The sequence below is a fragment of the Eschrichtius robustus genome, chromosome 12, assembly GCF_028021215.1.
Source record: "Eschrichtius robustus isolate mEscRob2 chromosome 12, mEscRob2.pri, whole genome shotgun sequence".
In the NCBI taxonomy this organism is placed as follows: Eukaryota; Metazoa; Chordata; class Mammalia; order Artiodactyla; family Eschrichtiidae; genus Eschrichtius; species Eschrichtius robustus.
The window spans coordinates 87,488,127-87,509,294 of record NC_090835.1 but is presented as its reverse complement, the minus strand read 5'-3'; the positions used below and the strand labels follow the sequence as shown (position 1 = coordinate 87,509,294).

At 44.7% G+C, this 21,168-nt stretch overlaps 1 protein-coding gene across 3 annotated transcripts; it reads left to right on the top strand.

Moving 5' to 3' along the window:
* Positions 1-1,428: 1,428 nt before the first annotated feature.
* LOC137773031 (butyrophilin subfamily 2 member A2-like) lies at positions 1,429-13,796 on the top strand. Of its 3 annotated transcripts, XM_068557361.1 has the most exons (8): positions 1,429-1,613; positions 2,094-2,208; positions 2,960-3,307; positions 7,997-8,278; positions 9,712-9,933; positions 10,346-10,366; positions 10,461-10,487; positions 11,974-13,796. In XM_068557361.1, the coding sequence occupies exons 2-8, from the start codon at positions 2,124-2,126 to the stop codon at positions 12,594-12,596; spliced, it is 1,608 nt and encodes a 535-aa protein (XP_068413462.1). In that variant the 5' UTR covers positions 1,429-1,613; positions 2,094-2,123; the 3' UTR covers positions 12,597-13,796. The 3 variants fall into 3 exon arrangements, with proteins under 3 accessions (XP_068413462.1, XP_068413464.1, XP_068413465.1); XM_068557363.1 differs by lacking the exon at positions 2,094-2,208 and having other exon boundaries at positions 11,974-13,795; XM_068557364.1 differs by lacking the exons at positions 1,429-1,613; positions 11,974-13,796 and adding an exon at positions 11,747-11,966 and having other exon boundaries at positions 1,785-2,208.
* The last annotated feature ends 7,372 nt before the right edge of the window (positions 13,797-21,168 follow it).

The following is a 21,168-nucleotide window of genomic DNA, read 5'->3' as shown; positions in this document are numbered from 1 at the left end:
TCACAAAGTCCTTATTGTATTAGTTTTCTATTGCTGCCATAATAAATTACCATAAATTTTGTGACCTAAAACAAAATAAATTTGTTATCTCACAGTTTTGTAGGTCAGAAGCCCAACATGGGTCTCAGTGGGCTAAAATCAAGGTGTCTGCAGGCTGCATTCCTTTCTGGAGGCTCTCGAGAAGAATCTGTTTCCTTGCTCATTTGGATTGTTGGCAGAATTTAGTTTCTTGCAGTTGTAGGACTGAGTCTGTCATTTCCTGCTGGCTGTCAGCTGAGGGCTACTGCCAGTTTCTGGAGGCTGCCACGTTCCTCAGCTCGTGGTCCTCTTCCTCCAGCTTCAAAGCAGTAACGGCAGATTGAATCCCTCTCAGTCTTTGAAACCACCCTGGTTCTTCTTCCACTGAATCTCTTTGACTCTCCTGCCTTTTTCCACTTTTAAGAATTTATGTAATTAGATATGTCCAACCAGATAATCCAGGATAATCTTCCTATGAATCCAGGATAATCTCTCTACGTTAAGATCCATAACCTTAAGGTCTCTTTTGCCATGTAATGTGTCACAAACACAGGTTGTAAAGATTCTGGTGTGAACTCTTCAGGCTAGCACACGTAGTCACAGCCTCACTCACTCTGGAGGAGGCCTCCGTCCTGTATACACTAAGGGCCTCCATGATTGGAGATTCCCGTGAATCTCAATGAGTGACTCGGTTTGGAAATTTTATCTGTAGCCCTTCGTTCACTTACTAAACCCAGGTATACATGTCAGGGTGTCCTTTTGCAGAAAAGATAATTCTCACTGTTGATGATGTCTGGTGAACTTTCTACCAAATCCATCTCTTACTTTGGGTTCCCCAAAAGCTGACTCTGAGTCAAGGACTCGGAGTCACGTTGTCTACTTGAGAACTGATCCCAGGAAACTCAAGTTCGAAAATAAATAAAAAGAGAAAAGCTAACTGAGAGAAAAATTACATAAAGGGTACATTAATCAGTTGGTTATCATGTGGGCAACTGGGCTCCATCCCACCCAAGACTAAGAAACATGTGAAACTGTGAGATATGCTTATGCTTACATCATCACACCCCCAACCCCAAACACTACACACACACACACACACACACACACACACACTTCTACACACGGCAGGCCTCTCCTGGTGATTAGCAGCAACGCCAAAATCCTCGGGGAATCTCAAGGCTTTTCAATAAAAAAATGAAAAGTATCTCGCTTCTGAAGAAAGAAAACGGAAAGTTTTTTAAAGGCTCCGTGCAGCTGTGCGTTTTTAAGTCCTAAGCTGTTTCTGTGTATTCTACCCAGTAACTGGTGAGAAAGCAGGTTCAGGGATGCCATTGGCTGGCTGACCCACGGCCTGCTCTAAATCATTCATTGGAGATCTTGTGACTTTGTGGTCCCCGAGTGGACCGGGTCCCAGGGACCGCAGCCCCCAGGCCGTGACTAACAGGAGGCGAAGAAAAGTTCCTTCTCCGCTTTCGGGAAGGTTTGGTCTGGTTGTGCCTGTGCCCATGGGCGGGTTTAGGGGGAAGACGGACAACCGGAAAATCATCATTTGAGCGTCAGAGGAGAAAAGAAAACGCGGAAGTTAATTCTAGAAGGTAAGAAACGGAGGGGACGCGCTACCGCTCGGGGTGGGACGGGGAGTGGGGGGCAGTAGGCGGGAGGAACAGGCGGGGTCCCGGGTAGGGGATGCTTCCGGGGGCGGGGGGTGAGGGGAGGGAGGCTCTCCACCCCTGGCTTGACTTGGTGCCGAGCCAGATTCGCGGCGAGGAGGAAGGGAAGGGAGGGAGGATGGGTTTAGAAGAATATCAAGTGACGTCTGAAGAAACTCAACTCTGGCCGGAGAAGTGAGCCGAGGAGGGCGGAAAACTGTTTTCCCGATCGTTGCATTGTTGGCTTATTCCATGGAATGTTTAATGAAGCCATCTATCGGGAAATACCTGAACCGGGAAAGGAAGGGGGCTGCCCAAGACAGCAGTTGGGGCGCTGATGATAACCAACACGGGTTACAGGAAAGTTTGACCTAGATCAGAACTGTAGTGCCGAGTCTCCCTGGCTGATTCTCCACGTCTCTCTAGGCTTCCCGTCCCTGCCTCTCGTGGGTGCTTATGGAGCCAGTTGCTTCTCTGCATTTCTCCCTGCCAGGCTCCCTTCTCTTCTTCCACCTCCTCAGCTTGTTTGCAGCGGTCTCAGGTAGGGGTGCATGCCACTAACTGCTATCAGCTTCTCAGAAAGGAAAATCAGCACTTCAGTCTGCAAAGAGGAAGGGTAAAGAAGGGCTGCAGTTGTGTTCGCTCACCTTTTCGTTCTGCATACGGTCTTCGAACGGATCCCAGCGCCCTCCATTAGCAATCCAGTGAGAGCCACAAAGGCGAGCTGCATATATAACTTAAAATTCTTAGCAGCTACATTTAAAAAAGTAAAAAGAAACAGATAAAACAACTTTTCATAATCTATTTTAACTCCACATAACCAAAATATTATTATTTAAACTTTTAATTAATGTAAAATATTAACAGTGAGATATTTAACATTTTTTTTTCTAAATTTTCAAAATTGTGTGTATTGTACATTTACAGCACACTCCAATTGGGACTAGCTAATGGCTATCATATTGGACAGCTCAAGTTTATAGTAAACTCCAGGCACTGTGCTGTTTTGGGAAATAGAAAAAGATCTCTGTAAGCTCAGGGTCCATGGGGGGTATCAGGGTATGCTTCTCAATGTGTTGTTCAAGAAGCATTAGCACCCTCAATAGACACCCCTCCTACCCCTGCTAGGTGTCTGTTACTATCGACCAGCCACATCTCTTGGCCCCCAGAATCCGGAGCCCAGGAAGCCCCTTAGAAAGAACATGTCTGTGCCTTGGCATATCCACTTCTTTTCCCACCTTAGAGAGTTGACGGCCGGTGCCCTTGTCTGACTCTACCGCTTTGTTGAACAGTCCAATTTACTGTCCTGGGACCAGCTGATCCAATCCTGGCCATGGTGGGAGAAGACACCAAGTTACACTGCCACCTGTCACCTGAGAAAAACGCTGAGGGCATGGAGGTGCGGTGGTTCCGGACGCAGTTCTCCCCTGCAGTGTTCGTGTACAAGGGCCAGCGAGAGAGAACGGAGGAGCAGATGGAGGAGTACCGGGGAAGAACAACCTTTGTGAGCGAAGCTATCAGCAAAGGGAGCGTGGGGCTGATCATACACAACGTCACAGCCCGCGAAAACGGCATCTACCGCTGTTATTTCCAAGAAGGCAGATCCTACGACGAGGCCATCATGCACCTGATGGTGGCAGGTACGTCCTTTCGTTTTGTTCCGTTGCTTTTTCACAGACTGACTCTTAGGGAAAGTTTTTCTCCTCACCTCAGACCCCCTGCAGGCCAGCAGATTTTTGCCTAGAATCCCCTTTAAACAGGGAGGGTGGCTTTCCCCTGCTCAAGGACCCAATGAGTGGGTTTGCTCTGCTAAACAGTGGGCATCGACTCTTGAGACGTACACACGGAACTCAGCTGTCACCTTGAGTAGGGGCGAATGCTTAATCCCTACAAATTATTCTTATGCCTACTTGTGAGAGATCTCTAAGCATCTTCCTCAGTAACATGTTTTAGAATTAGACATCTTTATTGTGAAGTATTATACTCATACAGAAAAACTCATAAAACATTAATGTACAGATTACTGAATTATTATGAGCTATAACCCATGTAACCACTACTCATGTCAAGAACTAGAACACTGCCTTCTACTGACCGTGTTAGTTTGCTAGGGCTGCCATAACAAAAGAACCACAGACTGGGTGGCTTAAACAACAGAAATGTATTTTCTCACAGTTCTGGAGGCTGGAAGTCCAAGATCAAGCTGTCAGCAGGTTTGGTTTCTTCTGAGGCCTCTCTCCTTGGCCTGCAGACGGCCACCTTCTCACTGGGTCCTCACGTGGTCTTCTCTCTGTGTCTTCATGTGGCCTTTCCTCTGTGGGTCCATGTTCCTGGTGTCTTTCTCTGTGTGTCCTAATCTCCTCTTCTTATAAGGACACCAGTCAGATTGGAATAGGGCCCACCCTAACAGCCTCATTTTAACTTAATTGCCTCTTTAAAGGCCCTCTCTCCAAATACATGCACATTTTAAGGGACTGGGGGTTAGGGCTTCAACATATGAATTTTGCGAGGGCACAGTTCAGTCCACAACATGCCGCTTCTCAAAATCCCCAACTTAGACAGGTTCCTAGGAAGAGACATGCTGTATAATGAGAAATATACATCCTTAATAGGTACTACACATTTGTTCTCCAAAGTGTTTGTACCAATATACACTCGCCAATCACATATGATGCTCCGTACCTTTTTCATTAAGTCCAAAGAGAAGTTTTTCACATGTGATTTCAATCTATTTTTTTCTTTTTCGTAAGTTATTTTCCATGACTGTGAGGATCAAACACCATCCTTGACCCTTTTTACCCTCCTTCCCTACTTTTTTCCTTAGCACCTATCAATCACCTTCTTACGTATATGCATTTTACTTATTTATCCAGATTATTATGGCTCTTCCACTAGAATGGAGATTTCATAAGGGATTGTTTTCTATTTCGCTCCTGCTGTATCCACATCTTTAGAACAGAACCTGGAGCATAACAGGTGCTCAACAAATATTATTGAAGGATTAAATGAATCTGCTCCATAATGCTGTAAGTGGTCATCACGTCGTGCCTGAGCTACCTCTATTCTAAGCCTGAGATCTGCTTTGTTTTAACCTTCCTCCCTGAGCCTCTTACCAGTCCATGCTTTTAGTCATCTTTGAAGTATGCATTAGTCAGGATTGTCAAGGTTATGCTCTGGTCACAAGCAGCCCTCAAATCTCAATACGTTAAATCAACAAAGGTCTATTTCTAACACATGAAATACATCCTTCATGAGTCTGGTGGGGCCCTACTTCATCCAGATCTGCCTGGAGCTTTGTGGTTCACCTGAGCAGAGGGAAAGAGAGCCCAGCAAATTACTCACTGGTTTGTAAAGCTTCTGCCTGGGAGGTGCTACATGTTATTTATACTCACATTTCATTGACCAAAGCAAGTCACGTGGTTATGCCTAACTATACAGGAGAGGGAAATACAAGCCTAACCATGGGCCCAGGTGAACTGAAAATTTTTTTTTTCTAAAATTTTTTTTCTAACATTTTTTTTTCTAACATTTTTTTTTCTAATTTTTTTTTCTAAAATTTTTTTTCTAATTTTTTTTTCTAAATTTTTTTAACTAAAAGGTTACCTTTTAGTAGCTGTTGCTCTTTGGATCCTGGATTAACAGCACTAAAAAGTACTCTTTCAGGTTTTTGTTACTAGACATTCTTTTAAAGCGTTATAGTCCACATCACAGTCAAAACCAATCAGGGCCAGAAATTATTCACAGCTATGTCTCCAGCATCTAGCAAATTGCTTGGCACCTAGCAGGTACTTAATAAGTAGTTGTAAAATGAAGGACTGAAAAAGATGAATTGCTGATATCAAAATCAGAGTGGAAAAATCTACCCTTCGGCACCCCTCATTGCGGACATTCATAAATTCATTCCACAAATACTTAACAAGCGTCTCTTACGTTCAAGTCACTGTTTTAGAAACTGAGGCTAAATCAGTGAACAAAATACATGAAGATCCCTACCCTCGTGGAACTGACATTCTGGAGGGTGCACAGAGCAATACATGAAATAATCAAACTGGATTTTATATCAGATGGCAATGAGTTCTATAGAAAAAAAATAAAGCAGGGAAGAGATGGAAAGTTCTCGGAGGCATGGAGGTAAGGTAATTAGAAATAGAATGGTCAGGAAAAGCTTCACGGAAAAGATGGCAATTGAACAAAACCAGAATGAAGTGAGGGACTGAGCCATGCACGTCTAGGGCTGCTGAGAGCATCCAGTGTGAAATCCCATCTAGCACAACACAGGGCATGTGGGCTCCTGATAGGGGACCATATAGTTTATCACTCAAACTGTACACTTTTGAGAGTGAGAGGAGGCACTGTCAATAATTGCACAGGGACAAGTGGAATCAACAAGGACTGCCCAGGAAACTACAGCATATATGGACATCTCATTTCTTGATAAATATTAAGTTTGCCTTCTTTCCCTTTCCTCAAATACTAGTTGTCGTGAGAGTGACTGACATGTAAATTATATACTAAGCCTACTGGTCCCACAGAGAAAGTGAGTGAGAATTTGGCCAGGCTTCAAGACAGAAATGGCATTTAAACTGGGATTTCTACAAGTTTATTGACTTTAAGGTATGACCTCACTTCCGGTGTCAGAGTATTATACTTTAAAAGAAATGTTTGAAGAATGGAAATGCCTTTAAGACACACATAAATCAATGGCATTTCAGTCCACCAGACCAATGGAGGTTTGTGGACAGTGCGACCTTCCCAGTGGGCCTCCAACATAACTGGCAGGAGATCCCATCCTCGTTACTCAGAAGGGCAGTTTTGTATCTGATTAATATAGAATATCATGGAAGAAGGGTTTCTCCACCCTTGTGTCCTGACTCTGTTCACAGCAGCACTACAGAGCTGACCACCATGGGTTTGTATGTGGCAGGAATTTTCCATTCTTCCCCTGTAAACATGACCCTGACCTGCCCCACTCTGAAGTGAGTTGGTGTACAATTGTTTGCTTGTTTGTTTGTTTACTGTTTTCCGGTTTGGTTAATTGGCTGGCTGGTTTTGTCCTTAAGTCTGTTGTCTCCTGCTTGCCCTTATCGAACCCCCCCTGGAACATTTTGTAGGATTTCTTTCCATCTTACCAAGTTCTTTTGACTCTTATCCCACTTCAAAGTTTCTGTGTGAGCCTTTCAATATGCAACTAGTTGTTTTTTATTTTCCATCTTGAAAAGATCAAATTGAGCAAGAAGCAGTAAGACTTAAGTGACTGCTTTAATTTTGTCTTTGGTATAATTTGTTGGATAGGCTTAACAAAGAAACTCCTTAAAAGAAGTTTGGATGATTGCTGGATACCTGGCTAAAGGGGCAGAAGTCTCCCAGGACCATGCATTTGCAGCTCTCTCATACCCAGTATTCTCTTTTATTGAGGATTCTCTGAAAGATAGAATAAGTTAGGAAGAGTCTGGATTCTTAGGACTTTTGACGATGATCTGCTGACATTAAGGAGGTGATGTTTTTATCTTAAGGATCCCAGGAGCATCCAGATCTAATAGGAGAATGTTGTCAAGGGACCGTAAGAAAATTACCTAATTGACTGAGCCCAATTGACTGGAAGGTAAACATCTCTGAATTGGGGTAAGGGTTGACTTTGCACACTGGTTCTGTCAATTTTCCTAAAAACCAACAGCTGCTTATGATTATCAGATAGCTGTGGCGATGTGAAGTCCTAAACCAGGAGAAGAGGGTCAGTGCCTTGAAGTCAAAAAGTTTCTTAAGATTCTGCCAGCCTGGCAGGTTTCTGTCCTTATTGTATTGACCTAGAACTTCAGGAAGCCAGAGCTACTGAGAAGTCCTCTCAGGGCAGAAAGTGAAAGCCTGCTTCTTTCTGGTCAGAGTGGACACACCCACCCGGAAGTGAGAAAATTAAAATCTCTAGCTGAATGAATCAATCAACCAACATTTATTAGGAGGCAGATAAATGCTTGCTCCTGTGATGGGGTCCGTAGGTGGAGCACAAAGAAAAGTACAATGTAATCCTTTCCCCACTTAGAGATCTCACAATTTTTTTGACATCTTGGTCTCCTGGTGTTCTCCAACATCAAGGTTTTCTTCCTTCCTTTCCTCCTTACTGTCTCCTTCCTTCCTTCCTCCATCCCTCCCTCCTTTCCTTCCTTCCTTTCTCCCTTCACAGAAGGGAGTGCATGGAATGTGCGTAATCAGTTTCTCCGGACACCAGCCTCTTGCTCTCGCCCCACATCCCTTGGCTCTCATCACTAAGAGCTGATCTGCTAAGACACTTCGGCTAAGACACCATTACCTCTTTAGCTGGTCTCTCTCCCCAGGCCTGGGTTCTAAGCCCGTTATTGAAATGAAGGGCCACGAGGATGGAGGCATCCGGCTGGAATGCACATCTATAGGGTGGTATCCAGAGCCCCGTGCCATGTGGAGGAACCCTTATGGTGAGATCATGCCCCCCCTGGAGGAGGCTTACACTACGAACGCAGATGGCCTCTTCATGGTCACCATGGCTGTGATCATCAGGGACCAGTCTGTGAGGAACGTGTCCTGCTCTGTCAACAACACCCTGCTCAACCAGGAGAAGCAAACTGTGATTTTCATTCCAGGTTAGTTCCCTGCTCTCTGGAGGCTCATCTCATGGAGGCGGGATCCTCAGCAGACAGACTGGAGCCCAGCATGGGGATGGGGAGTAGGAGCGTGGAGTGGAAGGGTCCTGGGCCCTGAGGAGCTAGAGGCTACAGCTGAGCTGAGGCCTCTCCCCTTGTCACAAGAGGAAAATCAAATCGTCTCAAAACACAGGAGTAGGAAGCCTCTTCTCTGAGGGTAAATCTGATAGTTTTGTTTTGTTTTGTTTTCCTCTGTTATGGTCCTTATCCTGCAGCAATTTTCAAACATTTAGAACAATCGTAAATCAATGGACAGTGGTATGGGCAGGTAGTATCTGCTGAAGCCCTCCCTTCCTGCCCAAGAGATTTCCCAAGGGACAGAGCTGGAGAAATTCTCTGTCTGTAGACATTCATAAATTCATTAAATACTGAACAAGCATCTCATATGTTCAAGACACTGTTCTAGAAACCGAAGGTAAATCAGTGAACAAAATACATGAAGATACCTGCCCTCATGGGGCTCACATTCTAGAACAGCAGAAGGCAATAAATGAAATCATGAATTAAAACAAGGAGTGAAATAATTAATTAAACTGTGGATTATATCAGTTGGTGATAAGTACCCTAGAAAAAAATTAGTGAGTGGGGGATAGGGAGTATCAGGGGCATAAGGCAGTTATAATTGTAAATAGGGCGATCGGGGAAAGCTTCACGGAAAAGATGGCAGTTGAGGAAGTGAGGAGTGAGCCATGCAGGTGTTTGAGGACTGAGCAAGCCAGGTAGCAGGGACAGCATATGCAAAGGGCTGAGGCAGGAGCATATCTGGCAGTTTCAAAGACCCCCCGCCAAGACACAGGTGTGACTGGAATGGATTGAGGGCAGGGAGAGTTGGAGGAGATGAATTCAGAGAGACAATGGATCCGGATCATATGAGGCAGTGTAGGCCACAAATGGACTTTGGCTGTTAGTCTGAGTGAGATAGGAAACATTGCAGGGTTTTGAGCAGAGAAATAACATGATCTCACTTAGGCCACTGTGCTGAGGACAGACCGCAGAGGATATGGACAGAAGCAGGGAGAAGGCATTGCAATATTCCAGGCAAGAAGGGATGGTGGCTTATACCATGTGGTGGCCGTGCTGATTCAGTATGGCTGGTTAGCTTTTAGTCACCCTGGTCTTACCCATGGTGACTCCAGATGTTACTGCTTTTTTGTCTGCTGGGGCCCCAACCCTGGCAATCACTGTGGGGCGAGCCAGTGCAGAGCCAAAGTCTCTTTCCCTAGCTGGGGTTCCTGAGACAGAAGCTGACAGAGCAGGGAGCTGGTGGGGGCCAGGGGGTGCAGGAGAGGCGCTCTTCAGATCTGCATCCAGAAGGGCTCTAATCCCAGGGCTCCTTTTTCTCACTAAATGGGACTTTTGGGCTCCCTTTTCAGAATCCTTTATTCCCAGCACATCTCCCTGGATGGTGGCCCTGACTGTCATCCTGCCTTCTCTGCTCCTCCTCATCGCTGGGGGCATCTGTCTCATCAAGAAACTCCAAATGGAAAAAAAGATTCTGTCCATGCAAATAGAGGTTGAAAATGAAGAGAAAGAAATTGCACGTAAGGAACTGGGGAAAGAACGTGTGGAAAAAGAGAAAGAACGTCAAATAAAAGGTAAAAGAGTAGGAAGACAGTTCACTGTCATACAAAAGGACACAGCTCGGGCAGCTAAGAGCCTGGGAAAGAGAGAGAGGACATGAATAAAGGCAGTGGCAAGGGCTTAGAACTCCTCATGTCCTAGTAATGAATCCCTCAGACCTCACTTTCTTCCATTCTGCAAATGTTGCATCCATTCACCTGGCTACGTACAGCCCTATATTGTTGGACAAGAGCAAACCCAAATAAGTACTGATAATACCCAGCCACCTGATCATATATTATTTCTGGTATCTTGACAATTCCCAAGGCAGCGGGGGAGGGGGACAGTGGTATTCAAATAGAAGACCAGCCATCATCATTTAAGACAAACTCAAATTCTCTTAGTTCTTCTCTTGAGGACATTCATTTGTTTCTGTTTCTTTTTCAGAGCAACTTCATGAAGAACTGCGTAAGTTGAGCATTTCCTGAACTACTCCCTGCATGATTTGCATTCTGCCCTGCATTATCTCCTGAAGCTCACCTCTCTGCCTGTCCCATTGCAGGATGGAGAAGAAGCCTCTTACATGCGGGTGAGCACCTCTGACATTCCCTCAGATCCCGAGCTTTCTCCACACCAGGCAGCCAACAGGACACATTAGAGGAGATGAACAAGGAGACCCAAGGCTGGCTAGGAGGAGCAGGAGCCTGGGGTCGGTTCACTAGCAGTATGCCACCCAATGCTGGAGCCTACCTCTGCTGTCAGGGAAGCCCCGCAGCTCTTAACCAACTCTATAGCTTACTTCCCACCATCCTTTCTTTTTTAGAATAATTTCATCCATGATTACCAAAGGTCTACCATACATAATAGACGTCCCGAAAGGTTACCTTTTAGTAGCTGTTGCTCTTTGGATCCTGGATTAATTTGAAAGAAGACAATACTGGCTTAGCTATTTATAACCTGGGAGATGGTATAGACTGCACAGTGGAAGAGCCACGTGTGGGAAAAGCAATAAGCTTCCCAGGCCTGGCTGAGGGGTGTACAAATAGGGACCAGAAATGCCTTCCTGCTCCAAGAGAATGCTGATAACTCTGTGTATAGCCTGCCAGCGGAGAGGACCTGGGCAGGTGGGAGAACACGGGGTCCAATTGCCTGGTCCTAGTGAGCACTTTGAGTTTTATGATTTGTCACTTTCTGCTCACAAGCATCAAAGAATGCAGGCTTTACTAGATCCCACGGCACTTGGACCTTTCCTCTTTCGAATTTCAAAATTATCACCATCAGACATAACAACTTGGAGAAAGAAGAAAATCATTTTAACAATGATTTTGTGTTAGATGTAGACTGACTAAGTAATAGTAACTGCAGATGGGAGAGGGCTGCAGAACGTCGGGGGTCTGAGGCATTTCTTATATCCAGAGAGGTCATAGCTGTAGATGTCACACCAATGTTATTAAAGCAAAACTACCTTTTGCCATACTCACCTCTCAGGCAAGTATGGCAGGTAGACTTTGGGGGACATTATCCTTCTTTTTTACCCTTTGAAGGGTGCGCTTATTAGTCATTTAAATCAGTTGTCACCTGGTTAAACTGGTAGAACACGGAGGACCAGTGTAGGGACACTTTATCGCCCTTATCTGTGTAGGGAAAAATTGGCCTTAATGGCTTAATTGGGGGAGGGGGAGGGGATAGGTCCTCTTTGCTGGTTTAAGCCATGTGGGAAACTTTTTAACTAAAGAGAGTCCCAGAGATCATATATTTTGAATAGAAAAGAGGGCAGATCTGAGAACATTGAGAGAAAGCAGGAGCCATTAATTTCAGCTCATTTGCTGAACTTTCTATATTTCTTAGAGCCCCAGTTCTCCTCGACCTGAGGCCGCGCTCCTGCCACTTAAGAGATAGAAGTGCAGCCTCAGGAATTTTCTCTGTGAGCTGCCTGGGATCTGGGATCGAGGGGCCTTCACGGAAAAGGCGGTTACATGGGGGAATCTCCCACCAGCTTTCTGGGATCTCTCTGGGGACCAGGAATCTCACAATCTCCTGAGATCCCAGGCCTAAACCTGAGACTTCCTCTGCAGCTGATGTGGTCCTGGACCCGGACACCGCTCATCCCGAGCTCTTCCTGTCAGAGGACCGGAGAGGTGTGAGACGGGGTCCCTCCAGGCAGAGCATGCCTGACAACCCGGAGAGATTTGACTGTCAGCCTTGTGTCCTGGGCCTAGAGAACTACTCCTCAGGGAGACATTACTGGGAGGTGGAGGTCGAAAACGTGATGGTTTGGGCTGTGGGTGTTTGTAGAGACAGTGTTGAGAGGAAAGGGGAGGCCCTACTGGTTCCTCAGAATGGCTTCTGGACCCTGGAGATGTTTGAGAACCAGTACCGCGCCCTGTCCTCCCCGGAGAAGATTCTCCCCCTGAAAGAGCGCCTTCGCCGGGTGGGCATCTTCCTGGACTACGAAGCTGGAGATGTGTCCTTCTATAACATGAGGGACAGGTCGCACATCTACACGTGTCCCCGTTCGCCCTTCTCTGGGCCCCTGAGGCCCTTCTTCAGGCTGGGGTCTGATGACAGCCCCCTCTTTATCTGTCCAGCGTTTACAGGGGCCCAGGGGGTCACGGTGCCTGAGGGCGGCCTGGTCCTTCACAGGGCAGAGACCCACCACAGCCTCCAGGACCAATTCCCCGGTCTCAGAGCCAAGTAGACAACCCAGGCCACCTCTACTGCCACAGCACAGCACCCCCTGGAGGAAAACCACCCTCCTTCCTTCTGGTCACAGAAGAGAATCTCCTCCAGAGGTCCCCTGGACACCTCCTCAAGCCCCAGCCCCATCTCTCCCTCATTAGGCTGTTGCTTTAGTAACTCATTTGCACGTTAACGATGGGGCAGGGGCCAGTCTCAGGAACACGAGTGCTGCCACATGGCTCCCAACCAAGAAGTGTGAGAAAGTGACAGGCAGAAAACCGGTTGCTTTAACATCAGAGTGACACATTCAGCCTGAGACTGGAGTTGACAGCAGATACTGTGGATTTGGGGTGAGGACGCACTAGGATGTAAGAAGGGAACGGGAACCACAGGTGGAAGTCAGAGATAGAGGAAGTGAGACCTGAGAGGTGGGCCGAGGCTATGGATGTGGCTAAGCCCCACCATTGCAGCTAAGGGGTCCCAGGAGCTGATGGGCCATTTCCAACCCACCCCCAAGATTTCCAGGGCATACAGTAAAGCTCCCCAGGCCTAGATCCGGATGAGGAAGGATGAAGGACGAGGATACTTCTGGACATGGCCTGGCTCAGGTGTCCCTACAATAAAAGGTGTCAGTACTTAGTTATTGAGAGTGGCCTAAGGTTTAAGGTCCCAGCTGAGCAGGTAAGCATTGGACCAAGTGGATCTCAAGGTTCAGGTTCAGTGGGGAGAGCAGTGCTTTCCAGCTTTTTGGCCTCAGGATGCCTTTAGACACTTAAAAATTACTGAGGACCCTAGAGAGCTTTTGCTCATTTGGGTTATATATCTATCAATATTTGTGGCATTAGAGATTGGAACTGAGAAATGTTTAAAATGTATTTATTTGCTAATTTATATTAAAAATAGCAACAAGCCAATTATAGGTTAATATAAAAAAAAATTTCATGAAAAATAACTGTCTGTTGTTCCCAATGCAAAATAAAGTTTATTGAGAAGTGTGGTATTCTTTAACGTTTTTGCAAATCTAATGTCTGGCTTCTTGAAGGTGGCTAGATCCTCACATCTGCCTCTGTATTCAGTACTGGGATATCACAGGTCATGTAGGCTCTAAAGAATGTAACTGTACACTAGTGAGAGAGTGAGAGCAAAAATGAAAAATAATATCTTAGTATCATTATTATGGAATAATATTAATCTTGTAGACTCCTTGCAAGTATTACAGGGACCACCCAGAAATCTGCAAAACATCTTTTGAGAACCAGGATAGAGGATCCTGGAATTGAGTCAGTCATCTAAAATGATGACATAAATGGCAGTATTTTGGACTTTACATAATTCAGCCATCCAATTGTAAAACTTGGCTGAAAACTTTAAAAGGTATTTCAAAAGTTCAAAATTGTTTTACTGCAGTTTCAAATGGAGACATTCTGGAAAAAATCAGGAACATTGAAATAGGTGATTTGTTGAGATGGAAGACTGGCTTATTAATGTGTATGTGTGTGTGTTGTTTTTATTTTTGGTATTGTCGCTATAATAATATTTGAACAGTTTTAACTAAAAGCACCAGACTGCGAGTCAGGAAACAAGTACTACTAATAACTGCCTATACTAATCTTAGGCAAGTTACAGCTTTTCGGTGTTTCGATATTCTGTAAAATAAGGCTTTGAGTGGGTTTGCATATCTTTTATTATAGGTTACAAAACACTTTCACTTATGCAGTATCCTTGCTTTCTCATAGCAAATATATTGATCCCCATTTCACAGTGAAATAGTGAGGTCTAGTAAGTTAAAGCAATTTTTTTTTTTTTGTTCAAGGAAAATAGAGTTTTCATTCATACTTTTTTTTTTTTTTGATAAATCATGCCTCATCTTTCAGGTGCCTTATAAACATAAATTTCAAATGTTTTAAGTATTTATTGAAACTAAGCATGAACCCAATGCTCTGCTAGTCACTGTATAAAATATGTAAATAGTGTAAAACTCGGCTCCTATCCTTTACTGTCTTCTTTCATATCTTTACTTATTCATTCACTCTCAACAAATTTGTCACCTTTAATGTGTCGACCATGTGCAGTCTGTTGTGCCACGAAGGAAATAAACAGGGTGATATTATGGAGAGGAATGGGTGGGGGCTGAGGGGGACCACTTTAGATGGCAAAGTTAAGGAGGGCTTCCTGGAAGAAGTGATGGTTTTTCTGAGACTTGAGGACTAAGAAAGATTCCCGACCATCAGGAATCTTGTGCATTACGAGCCCCAAAGCAGAAATAAGCTAACTAATTAAAGGAACATAAACCCCTACAGTCAGAGCAAAGATTGAGAATGGGACAGGCAGGAAACAAGTAGAAAGCAGACTATCTGGGGCCTCGTAGCAAAGTGCTGAGGATCAGAGTCTTACTGAAAACCAAAGCTCAAATGAACAGAAGATGTCTGGAGTCATCCGAGAGTTATTTTTATTTCCTTTTCCCAGAAGGATTACCTTTTTTTTTTTTTTTGGCTGCTCTGCGCATCTTGCTGGATCCCCGACCAGGGACTGAACCCAGGCTCCGCCCTGGCAGTGAAAGCACGGAGGCCTAACTGCCCATCCTCCAGGCAATTCCTGGGTTACTCATTCTTAGCAGTATGAGTAATTTAATTTTCCAGAATTTCCTTTTTCCTGGGTTTGGGGGCTGCGAGCGAGGTGGAGTAGAGTATGGAGAAAAGGGGAACGCCCCCCAGGGACTCTTCCCCTTCTTTGGGTGTCACGGCTCAGGCCTGGCGTAGTGATCCCAGCGCCCTCAGTGGCTGAGATCCACTGGTATCTGTGATCCCACCAGCCCTCTTGGCTCTGTAACTTAGATCAACCCCAAGAGGAGGGGGGAAAAAAAGAATTCTGAATCAAGACCTTCCAGTGGAAGTTTTTCAGATTTTGGCATGTTGGATTAAAGAGAGACTTAAATCTTTTACCTCGGATGGGCTGAGAGTTATCGTCAGTGGTTATTGCTGGGCAATGGTTAATCTTGTTACCCTTTGATCCCCGTGTGGGAGAGAGTAGGCTGGGCCAAGGAGGGAGATGGGGCGGGGATATTGGAAGTTAGGCCTTCTTGGCATATCCTACCATAATTAGAAGTTTTCCCAACTTCTGGGAAAGTGAAACTTACATATCCCTGGACTCATGAAGAGCTTTGGTTAATCATATAACCATTTACCCAGGTCTGACAGGAAGCAGCCAGGCACATTGCTGCCAGGCTGGTTCACAGGATCATTTCATTTTCTCCCCAGCCTCCCCCATGCTTGACCCCAAACCAACCCTTTTGTACCACAAAGCACAAGGCACATGTATAATTATCCCAGACCTTTCAATTACAGTTACTGATCAAACTTAGAGGACTTTGGTATCAGAGACAGAAGTAATCTGACACAGATAAGGTACATGTACAATGATCAGTAAATAAGCTAACATTTATATGCAAGCAGTTTCTGGTGAGTATGAATCAACACACCTGCAGCTTATTCTTACATCCATCCAACAATCGCTGGCTGTTGGCCATGAGCCAAGCACTGTCTAGGCACTGAGGAAAATAACAGTGACTAGGGCAGGTGACCTGCGTGGGGTATTGCCAACCCAGGAAGTACACCCAAGCTTCGATGGCCATACTTTCTATTGAGGCTTCATTATGTAGGCTTGATTGATTGAATCATTGACCACATAGTGATTGAACTCCATCTCCAGCCCCTCTCTCTTCTTGAGTCAAGCTGACAGCACATAGCCCAAAGCCCCAACCCCCTAATCACATGATTGGACTTTCTGGCTTGGTGATTCCCCATGAGTCATCTCATTAGAGTAAACTATCAGGTACAATCCAGAGAGCTCACCAGGAATAACACAACACTCTTAACACTCGGGAAATTCCAAGGGTTTAGGTTATTTCCCAGGAGCCTGAACAAAGGCCAGACCTCTTACTACACAGTTTGAGAAAGAACATCAAGGGCAAAGGACTAGGGTGCAATTGGATTTGGGGTACTACCTGAACAAAAAGGTGAGAGCAGTCAAAGGATGGTAGGAAAAAGAGTGGGCAGACCAGAGAAACAGGGAGAGCCAGATCAGTGTAGACTCTTGGGGCAGCGAAAGAAGTTTGTGTTTTCTTCTAAATACAATGGGAAGCCACTGTATGATTTTAAACAAGGAAGAAACATAATGATTTCCGGTAATTCCCTGGCGGTCCAGTGGTTAGAACTCCGTGCTTTCACTGCTGAGGGAGCGGGTTCAATTCCTGGTCGCGCCGCAGCCAAAAACAAGAAAACAAAACCAAAAAAAAAAAACACCTAATGATTTCCTTCCAAAAGAGAGTCGGATGAGATAGAACAGCAGAAGCAGAGGATAGAGACAGAAAGATTTGAAGATGCTATGCTACTAGACTTGAAGTTGGAGAAACGGGTAGCCTCTAGAAGCTGGTGTTGGGCACGCTACTCCAAAAAGTCTGAGAAAACTGCAGGAGGAAGGCTTCCCACTCTCGCCTTTTTTCCCTGAAAGCAGGAAATAAATCTTGCATATGAAAGGTACCCTCCCTGTACCAGGAGGAAGGGAGATATCCTTATCACCAGAGAGAAGGCTATATAAACAAACCTTGCTACTTCTTCACCATTTACTACCCCTAGCCCAAGCCCCTTCGCCATGTCAATTTTTCACACATTTATTGTTTCTTTGCCTAAAATGTATTAAAGCTTCCTGCTCTGGTCATTTCTTCAGGTCTTCATCCTCTTGTGAGGGTTCTCATGTACATGTAAAAATTCAATAAAATGTGGATGCTTTTCTCCTGTTAATCTGTCTTTATCAGTTTAATTTTCACACCCAGCCAGACCCTCAGAGGGTTGTTTTTTACTTTTATTAAAAAAAAATTTTGTTGAAGTATAGTTGCTGTACAATATTATATAAGTTAAAGGTGTACAATATAGTGATTCGCAATTTTTAAAGGTTATACTCCATTTATAGTTATTATAAAATATTGGCTATATCCCCCATGTTGTACAATATATCCTTGTAGTTCATTTTATACCTAATAGCATACCCCAACCTCTACATTGCTCCTCCCCCCTAGAAGGTTGTTTTTTAACATGATAGCACTCCACTTCTAGGAACCAGTTTCTACATTGGGTACTTATTACTGAGCAACAAATCACCTCACAACTTACTGGCTTAAAATAACACTCATTTGTTATTGTTCCTATGTCTGGGTGTCAGATGAGTGTGGCTAATCTACTCCTCAGCTCAGCTGGGCTTTTCTGCTTCAAGCTGCAGTGGCTAAACAGCTCTACGAGTTGGCTGGGGCAACAATTCCACTTGTCTCCTATCCTCCTAAGACTAGAGGGCTGATCAGAGCAGTTTCTTCTTATGACAAACAGTTCTTTATGGTGTTCACGAGTGAGTAGAAACATGCAAGTCCTCTTAAGAGGTCTTGGAACAGACACATTGTCACTTTCACCCACATGCCATTGGCCAAAGCAAATCATGTGGGCAAAGGCAAAGGCAAAGTCAAGGGGTGACTTGCCCAGGATGAGGCCATACCAAAGATGAGGATTCAGGGAGGAGTGAAGGATTGAGGTCAGTCATTCAATCTTTCACACCATTGTTCAAGATGCAACCAAATTTCTATTTCTATGTCCTCCTCAAAGCCTTCTCTTAGTATTTCCATCCACAGGACTCCTCCCATCTGTAGACATGTGCTGGGATGCCATACCCTCTGAGATGACTTCCACTCAAAAGTCATCCTAGTTTAGAAATTTAGAAATACGATTCTAGATTTTTCAAAGTTGGAAGGGACTCTAAAGGTTATAAAGCCCCAAATACCTTTAGATCTGAAGGAAAAGGCAGCCTCTGACTGAGGAAGAAAGAAACAAGCCTGGCAGTGGCTCCAGCGTTCTCCACTTAAACATTTCACAGACACTAACATCAGGCAAGACCATTCTGTGATTGTGATGGAGTGAGACAAAAACAAATCCACTCTGCAGTCATGTCAGAGCACAGACCAAAAAACAAGAACACCGTGCAAGCTACAAAAATGACCATACACCTCCCTCTCTCGGCTGACTGCAGTAATTGCTGCTTCTTTACCACTTAAATCTTTTTTTTTTTGACGGTGCCCTGCGGCTTGTGGGATCTTATTTCCCCGACCAGGGATTGAACCCGGCCCCCTGCAGTGGAAGCATGGAGTCCTAACCATTGGACCACCAGGAGATTCCAGCCCACTCTGCTCCTCCACTTCCTAATAAAAATTGGAATATTCAATCATACATCAGTCCGCTGCTTTCTTACAGCAGTCATCAAGAGCAAACCCTTCATTCTTTGAACCTCCCCCAAATCACCCAACACAAACCTAAATCCTGTAACAAGTTCTCCCACACCCTCTCACTGAGACATACACCCACAACCCCCCATGGTGTGTTGAATCCACGCTGCTGTAACAAGAAGCAACAAATCCAATTTCATTCAACTGCAGTTGGGCTTTGGCTGGTGGCCTTCAACATGGTCACAGGCAAGCAGAACCCCACTATCAGCCTCCCGTGCTCACTCCCATCCACCCCAAATTTGGCCCCAGACTTTCAGTTCTCCAGATACAACAAAATCTCTCATTATCTAAAGCCAAGAGGAACTTCCTGCAGATTTCTCAGAACAAAAATTGAAACAAAAAGCATTCTTTGTTCAGGACTTATTGATAATTTTTCAATAATCAAGTATTCACAGAAGGGAACAGTCACTCCATTGTGTGTTTCATGCTCACATTCCATCCTCCTTCCCCCATCTTTAACTCAAATCTTAACTGGTTTTGTTCTGTTTATTTTCCAAAGAAACTCATGAGAGAGCTTAGAGAATTCTGGTGTTCCCTCCATTGTTCCATAAATGAGGCTTTGTATCTCTTATAAAACCTCTCTGTTACTACAGAATAGAAAAAAGTACAATTGTGTGCAGGTCAATGGCTCTTCATTTCTCTGGGACTCAGAGCTCATATCTCTCAGGGATTCAAAGCCTCAGGGCACACAAAATGAAAAATACTGACAGCATTTCACTGATGAGGGTGGAGAGAACAGAGATGGTGGTAAATTGCCTCAACATTCTCCTTAGGAGACATACAGGTCCCTTGGAATATGACCATAAGATTAGCTAACCCAAGAAACTTGAAGTTCAGGCACACTAATCGGTAGTTGATAATCAGGAAAGAAGTTGGTGTGGGGCTGGAGCGGGGAAGGCTGGGAGTGGAGACCAGGGGGCAGGCGGAAAAATGTCTCCTGGGGATACCTGACAATTCCTACCACGGTGTCTCATTTCTTTGGAGAAAAAGAGATGCCCTCTGAATCTCTCACATTCACTGATTCTCAGTCTCCCCTCTCTCTGTCTCTCTCTCTCTCTCTCTCTCCTTGGTGGTCACCTGCATACCCTTCCTATTGGTGTTCACCTAGAGAATCCTCAGCCAGTGAGGGGCTGGATTATGGATAAATCCTTCTGCTTTCTCCTCCCTCGTTGACAACTCTGAATTGGGTAGTTTCCAGTTCCACACAATCTCTCAGAGAGTCCCTAGCATGACTGAGTCCCAGGGACCCATAACAGTAATCCGGGTGTTATCACACTCTTTATTGGCTCTCCCCTGTCTCATTTCTTCCCTTCCCCACCATGTTTTCTAGGATCACCTCCCAAGTAAATTACTTGCATCCATATCTGTGTCTGGGGGTCTGTTTTGGGGAGAACTCAAACTAAGACAAGGTCTGATCAGGGAACATGGAGTGACATCTGTGATAAGAGGAAAACAAGGTGAAGTCAGACCAGTAATGAATTCATGGCCTGCTTCTAAAACACTATGAACTCTGTGTTTTCATGTTTTCTATAGCCTGTCCCCCAGAGGGTGAATAGAGCCCTGCTTTGGAGGAATTTGCCCCACCAGGTAACAGGAAGAGAGGGTGCAATGGGGTGGATTCTGGGAAGAACTCAGAGTGGTCCATACAACTGTTCCCCTTCCCTAAATCTTCTAATTTTTCCCTTGCACAATCCAACCTCACTTTATTGACTCCTATACGTTCCTTTCCTAACCCTCTTCTTTGTTCTAGGAACTCTCCATTTCAAAAGCATTTCCCGGGATGTGACTCAGAGATGTCACCACTCAACCAGACCTCAGCCTCTTGCTCCCTGGGAACACATTTAACCTCACTCCATCCCCATGAACCCCACTTCTACACAGAAATCCATCGCGTCTTCTTCAGACCTCTTCAATTTCTTTCTAACCCCCATTCGCATATGCAAACTCTGTTGGGCTACAATGCACATAATTTATTTTCTTCCAGTTTTATTGAGACATAATTCATGTACAGCACTATATATGTTTAAGGTGCACAGCACAATGATTTCACTTATGTATATCGTAAAATGATTACCACGATAAGTTTAGTGAACACCCACCATCATATATAGATACAAAATCAAAGAAAAAGAAAAAAATGTTTTCCTTGTGTTGAGAACTCCGGATTTATTCTCTTAACAACTTTCATATATATTATACAACAGTGTTAATTATATTTATCATGTTGTACATTACATCCCTAGTACTTATTTAGCTTATAACTGGAAGT

Bases quoted from the DNA above. Each gene is read 5' to 3' on its own strand.
- LOC137773031 (XM_068557361.1), top strand. From the start codon at position 2,124: ATGGAGCCAGTTGCTTCTCTGCATTTCTCCCTGCCAGGCTCCCTTCTC. The intron at 3,308-7,996 runs GTACGTCCTTTC...CTCTCTCCCCAG, and splicing joins CATGCACCTGATGGTGGCAG to GCCTGGGTTCTAAGCCCGTT. The intron at 10,488-11,973 runs GTGAGCACCTCT...CTTCCTCTGCAG, and splicing joins AAGAAGCCTCTTACATGCGG to CTGATGTGGTCCTGGACCCG.